Source organism: Poromitra crassiceps, assembly GCF_964638095.1.
Source record: "Poromitra crassiceps genome assembly, chromosome: 22".
NCBI lineage: Eukaryota > Metazoa > Chordata > Actinopteri > Beryciformes > Melamphaidae > Poromitra > Poromitra crassiceps.
In genome coordinates, this window is record NC_139647.1 from 13,297,147 (window position 1) to 13,303,655 (window position 6,509).

The 6,509-nt window shown below is 49.4% G+C and overlaps 1 protein-coding gene across 1 annotated transcript in view; it reads right to left on the minus strand.

Moving 5' to 3' along the window:
* Window positions 1-390: 390 nt before the first annotated feature.
* Window positions 391-6,509, minus strand: part of smoc2 (SPARC related modular calcium binding 2) — a 27,688-nt gene continuing 21,569 nt past the window's right edge. The window contains exons 10-13 of the mRNA XM_083658310.1: window positions 2,441-2,540; window positions 1,640-1,887; window positions 1,136-1,173; window positions 391-935 (exon numbers count right to left, since the gene is read on the minus strand). Of these exons, the coding sequence (XP_083514436.1) occupies window positions 912-935; window positions 1,136-1,173; window positions 1,640-1,887; window positions 2,441-2,540 (410 nt within the window). The 3' untranslated portion in view covers window positions 391-911. The remainder of the gene's footprint in view (window positions 936-1,135; window positions 1,174-1,639; window positions 1,888-2,440; window positions 2,541-6,509) is intronic.

Consider the following 6,509-nt stretch of genomic DNA (forward strand, 5'->3'; position numbering starts at 1 on the left):
TATGAAATCTGTTGAGAGCAGAAATAAGTACCAACCACTTTCCAATTCCCAAAACATTGCCTGGGGGGAATTGGCGAGCTGTCTGAACATGGGATGATACACAACCTTTGCTATGTATGACTAACACTTGGCTCCTAAAGACTGTGTCAACAAGGTGTTGTATTAAAGACGCAGCGAGAGAAAACACAAAACGCCAAAAACATTACAAGGTTTATATAACGAGACGGCAAACATCATAGGGGACTAATTGGATTAGCGAGAAACGAAGGGCTGTCGCTGACCTTTAACCTTTAACCTTTAGACACACATTAAGACTGGCAGACCCACAGAGCAGCACACACAGATGTATAAAAGAGTTCTTTATTTCTAATAAACATGAATACACGTGAACAATTACGACTTTTTTTCTTTTTTCTTTTTACGATGTATGTTAAAAACATTCTTGCAAAAACTGCTGTACAAAGGTCAGGAGGAGATGCTCTAAGTCAGTACATGAGAAAAATGGTAGGTTCTAAGTTATTGTAGCGGTGGAGCGAACTATCCATACATCTGCATTAACATCAACAACAACGAGGGGGGAACAGTACGTTGGGGGGGGGGGGGGGAGGGGCACAAAAAAAATGCAAACATCACACACGAAAACTTGTACAACTCTGAAAAGTATACTTTTTAGACACACAAAGGACACACATACATTGTATGTGTTAAATAATTTTTGTTTTGTCAGGACATAAAAAGCTAACTACATCATTCACAGATTCAGCAGTCTGTTTAAATACCTCATCTCTACAAAGTGAATTTACATTTTTTTTTTTCTTAAAGTACAAAGTGCAAATACTATGGTTTCCGTTTATGCCGATTGGTGAGGGCAGAATCTCCAAAAAAGGGGGAGGGAAATCTCAGTCGTTGGCTTAGCCTTGCTTCTTTGACGGATTCTGAGAAGAGGGAATGAAATTGGCATCTATTATATTAAGTGTGTTATTGTTTGATTGCAGTTGTTTTGATTTCTGATTGTCACTGTTTTTCAATGCCTGACATGCCACAGTTGATGATAAGAAAGATGCATTCACATGACAATAGATAACTGACTATTAATGTCCAATGTGGGTGGGTGAGATGGGGGGATGTTACTTACCTGTTTACTGGAAGTTGTACCTTCTCCCGTCTTGGCCCCTGTGGCACAGAAAAGTGACAGAAACCTCAACAATCATCATGTAGGCATGTTCTATTCACCTTATGTAGCCCCGCCTACTTGACCCATTGTATTGCGACTTCCTGTTCAAAACGCCGGCTGTTTTACCTGCTCAAACTAGTCTGACTCACCTGGTCAAAACCTAGTTTGACTCACATTATGAGTCAGACTAGGTTTGTGAGTCACAGGAAGTGCAAATACAATCGAAACGTCCGATTGTATTTACTTCCTGTTAGTCTCTCAAGCCAGACCGTCTCTTCTACATAAGGTGAATAGGTATAAGCTCAAACTGTAAGAACCGCCTTCACAAAGTAGAGGGAATTTCTGATTGGTGCATATCGATTACTTTTCTGGACAATATGCAAATGTTTACAGTGTAGGTTTGAGGGCTCATTCGGCATGGGACAATGCTTTCGGACATAGGGGGCAGTGTTGTCACCGGCTCACCTTCTTCCTTGGTGACGCCCAGGCAGCCCATCAGCTCCTGCAGGGACAGCGCTTTGTCGTTGCTGATGTCGCAGTACTCCACAAACTTCTTCACGCACTTCTTCGGCTTGGACTTCTTGCGCAGGAAGCGCTTGAACGGCTTGATCTCCTTCTTGCCGATGTCGCCGCTGGAGTTCTTGTCCAGCTGACTGAAGTACCAGTGGACCACCCGCTCCTCCAGGGTGTGGCTCGGGTCCGGCTCAGCCATCCTGAATGACAGGAATCAGTCAGTCAGTCCATCATCTCTATTGTACCCCTCTATACATTTTGTCCACCTATCCACCCGCTCTGCCGATCTGGGGAGAGTGGTAGACTGGCACATGCTTCCTCCGATACATGTGCAGTCGCCAGCTGTTTCTTTTCACCTGACAGCGAGGACTTTCACAGGTAGGACTTAGCGCCTGGGAGAATCATCCTATCCTCCGCAGTTCCTCCCCCGGAACAGGTGCTCTGACCGACCAGAGGAGGCACTAGTGCAGCGACCAGGACTCATACCCCACCGGTTTCCCACCTCCAATTGTGTCTGCAGGAACATCTGACCAAGTTCTGCTGCTGGGAATTGAACCCGGGTCTCACAGGCTTTTACCTCGACACTACCCAAACACCCACAATCTATCCATAATCTGTCAGCGGAGTCCAATCGTGTGTCATGGAAGCCCAAGATCATGCAGGTTTTCATTTGGTTTTCATGAAAAGCGACATCCTTTCGGATGATGAGACGTCCGCTGATCTGCGTCAGCAATCGAAAAAACGGAACCATACCTGCCGGCGGATGCTGGATCTGTGACTGCGTGCACCATGTCTGTCGACAGCGCGTCGAGCACGCTCGTCAGGAACTCCGTCTTCTTTGCCCCGGGACAGCCTGGAAAGTCAAAAGACAGACAGCGCTGAAAGAGTGCGTGCGTGGCATTGCATTGTGGGGGTTGATATGGATGTAAATATATATGTCAGCAAACTCAAACATGGAAAAAAGTACACCCTGCCCCCCATCGCCCCCCCCCCCCCCCCCCACTTCCAGTCAACAGCATTACAACAACTTGGAATGCTGCCGTCATAGGTGGCCCAATAAATGTCTGGGGAGGGACGTCAAATAACAGACAGTGTAGTTTTAACGTGAGTAGCACATAAAGACGGTCGGAGGAGAAACTAAAAGCAAACGAGACTGTCACAGTTGTCTTTTACAGTGTCAGACCTCCCCTCATCTGGAAAAGGAAGAAGATACCTGCCAATCATCTCAGGAGGCCCCGCACACGGACTGTCAGGGCTTTGACAGCTGCAGGCACTGAAGGAGTTACTGTACGGAGGACAAGGGGCCCCGAAGCCTAAGCCATCACCTGAGCCATGGAGTGCACCAAACCTCAGCTCTGACAGACATTTCCGCCGGATTATTTTCAAGACGTTTACGATTTTATTATAGCGTGCAGTGGAGCGAGACGGGCAAGATTGGCGAAAGAGAAGCGGCGTCAGATTCAATCCCACGGTGTGTCACATGACACATCTTCACCTGATCTTCAGCGCGTGCGTGCGTGGTGTGGTGTGGGTGGAGTTCTCATCATGAGTTGAAGCGTTGAAAGAAATGTGTCAAAATGATTTGAATTCTCGACACATTTCGATGAAATGCCGATATATACAACTGTAAGCATCTGCCATTTAATTCCAAAACCAACAGAGAAGCACCTCTAATAGCGAGCGAGCGTCACACGCACGAAAAAAAAGAAACGAACCGTGCGGGACAACTGAAGCGGAATGACCTTAATGATAGTAATTGTGTGTTAGGCCGTATAGTTTTAAGAGCGAGGGGGCCAAGGTTGTTCTGGTAGTGCTGAAGGCTACGGAGGCCCGCGAGATTCCTGGATTCCTCTCCCAGCTCTCCCTCTCCGTTCTCACACAGTCGGTCGTCCCCCCTGCACCTCCAGCCTGTGTCGGAGGAGAAATTCTCCAGGGTTGCTGCTGCTGCAGCTCTGTTTATGACCCAGGCCTGCGGGGCCAGATTCTCCACCGAGCTGGAGATAATAGCATGCTTTGCCCCTCGCTAACAGGTGGCGACAAGCGTCGGGGGGTAAACACCCAGCGCCCGCCGGCCTCCGTTCCACCTTTCCCCGAGTTAGTAGCGCCGGGGGTCCGTCAGCGCCCCCCCCGCGCGCCGAGCCGAGCCAAGGGGTCGAGAGACTCGCACGTCCAAAACGGTTCCACGCGCTCCTTTTTACATGCTCTGCTCTGGGCTGAGGAGCATTTAAGTTTTAGGAGGCCCTCCTTGGCCCGGGCCCAATAAAATATCTGACCCACCTGTTAATGGCTACGCCGGTGCCTCGCGGGGGCCTCTCTCTCGCTGTATTTCGTCTAGACGCTCGCACAATTGCACCCTCAGAAGGCAAAGTGTTTTTATCTGGCTACTGGCTGGAGAGAGGTTTGTGGTGCGCACGGTTTTGAGACTCTGTGTTTTTTCACGCAGGGGTAAAATGTCCTTCTCTGTTAGTCCACACAAATGGGACGTCCTCAGGTGAGGCTCCCCTTCCCTCTCTTGGGGTTTTTGTGTGCGGGGGCGGGACAAATTAACTTCTGTCCCCCGTCTGGACAACATTTAGCTGAGGGGCAGCAGCAGGACGCAAATGTTCCTGCTGTCATTCAAAGGAAATTGAGTTTGGCCCATTTTCCGTCCTGTCGCACGCTAAAAGCAGCAAATGGCTGCTGCCCTACTCCTTAATGATTATAATTATGCAACGCCAGACTTTGACAGATGTGGGACGGAATCACAGGAGGTAAAGTTGGGCCGCTCGCTGTCTGTCCATGAGAACCGCCAGATGATTTGAGATTTTCTCTCTCTCTCTCTCGCTGAAAAGCCAAGCTCGTATATCTCCCCGGTCTGCAGTGCGTAGTACTACTGTAAACAGTCCGGCCAGCGAGTGCATGTTTGCGTGTGTGTGCGTGCGTGCGTGCGTGTGTACGTGTCAGTGTCAATAGAGAAAGGCCGTGTTATTCTACGCGGCCACACGGGTCAGAGCGCTGTCAGCACTCACGGCCCGGCAGCTCGATGCCTCGCGGTCCCGCTGGTGCCGCTCGCGGGGGGAGGAAGCCGCGCGGCCAACATCCCGCCCCCTTTTTCAGTGCAAGTGGCTCCCTTCTCGCATCTCGCCCCATAAACCTCTCAACACCAGCGCTTCAGCGGCGAGCAGAGCCGCCGCCACCTGAAGGCTACATTTATAATTATCCCGGGTTTTATACACTAACGCGGTTTAACTGCCATTGACGCAATGGCTCATAAAGGAAAACAAGATGCTGCGTTTTTTCGGACTCTCTGTCCCGCCGTAGAATGGGAGAGAGAGCGAGCTGATAGGGTACAGGTTTCTCTGACAGATTTAGCTGGAAGACTCTGTGTGTAGTGTGTACGTGTGCGTGCGAGTGTGTGTGTGTGTGTGAGTTTGTGTGTGTGTGTGTGCGTGTGTGTGTGTGTGTGTGTTTGAATAAGTACACTTTTTTTCCCTGTGTGTTTAGGAGGTGTTTGGTTGGGCTTGAGATCGCTCTCCTGGGATGGTTGTGGCTGTTTTTTCACTCCATCACCACCTCCTAACGCTCACTGCCGGCACACACTGTAATCATTCGCGCTCAATAGCTTAGCCTCACTATATACAATGTCGAAGCGGCTGGAATGGGGGCAACGACGACTAAAGATTTGTTGGTGTTGGACGCGTTTTCGTCTGTGACCGTCTGTCCCCACTGTTTTCAGAGACACACTGTCCCAAGTGTCCTCGCTCGCTCGCTCGCTCCCGCCTCAGCGCCGGGCACACAGCAGCGCCGCTCTGCTGCTCTCTCTCTGGACCGGACCCGGCTAAATCCAGCACCTGCGAGGCGGGAGAAGCACAGTCCTGGCCCGGCTCGCGGTTACATAAACAGTTGTGAATGGGATGGGAACAGTGGGAGCTCTGTTCACATGCTGCTGGATTATTAACATGTTTACCAAACCGCAAAAAAAAAAAAAAAAAAAAAAACACACGGCGCTAAAAACAGCCAAGTTGCCAAGTAGCTTTCAGCTTCAAAACCTTGATTGTGTTGTATACAGCACCTGAAAGCAATAACACTAATCCCCCTTTGCCCATCGCTTGTTTTATGACGCGAGCGTTTAACTCCGTTGGCTTTGATCGTCCATCTCCTGGAAGACTGGCACAAAAGCCTCTCTAATTGTGAGATCCGTGCCAGGCGGCTTTACTGAAAGCCGCCTGTTAAACCCGATCGTGAGATTAGGCACTTTTTGCATGAGGTGCCTATTGTGTTTCCGCTTAAGTCCGCCTCAGACTCGCGCGACCTCTGTGACCCCTTCATCCATCTCAAGACAAGCGGTGACCCTCTCACACCCTGTGGCCTGCAAATCCCAATCGGATATTTCAACATTCAACAAGGCGATTTCTGTGAGTATTTGAAGGAGCAAATCATTATAAATGAGTAATGCCCCCTTAAGGCGCTGGGACACACACAACTTCAAAGGACTGCCGCAACGGACGCCTCACGTCGCCTTTGTCGGGGGCCAGAAAGAGTGCACTTGAACGCACCACAGAGACTACAGCTGACAGTCAACTAGCACGTATGTTCTGCACCTGTGTGAGACCAGACCTTGCATATATAATACAAACCGGATACATGAAACAGAGCAGCGTTTCCTAAAATTTTCACAGCACTCTTGCTCGTCACCACTTAAAACGGTTTCCTAATAGAGAGGCAAAGCGACCGCCTACTTCCTGCTTCAGCACTGTACCAGAGATTTTCATCCGCCATTTATTTTCCCATAGACATTTTGTAAAATGCTTATAAAAATAGTTTCACTTGTTCAAACCAAACG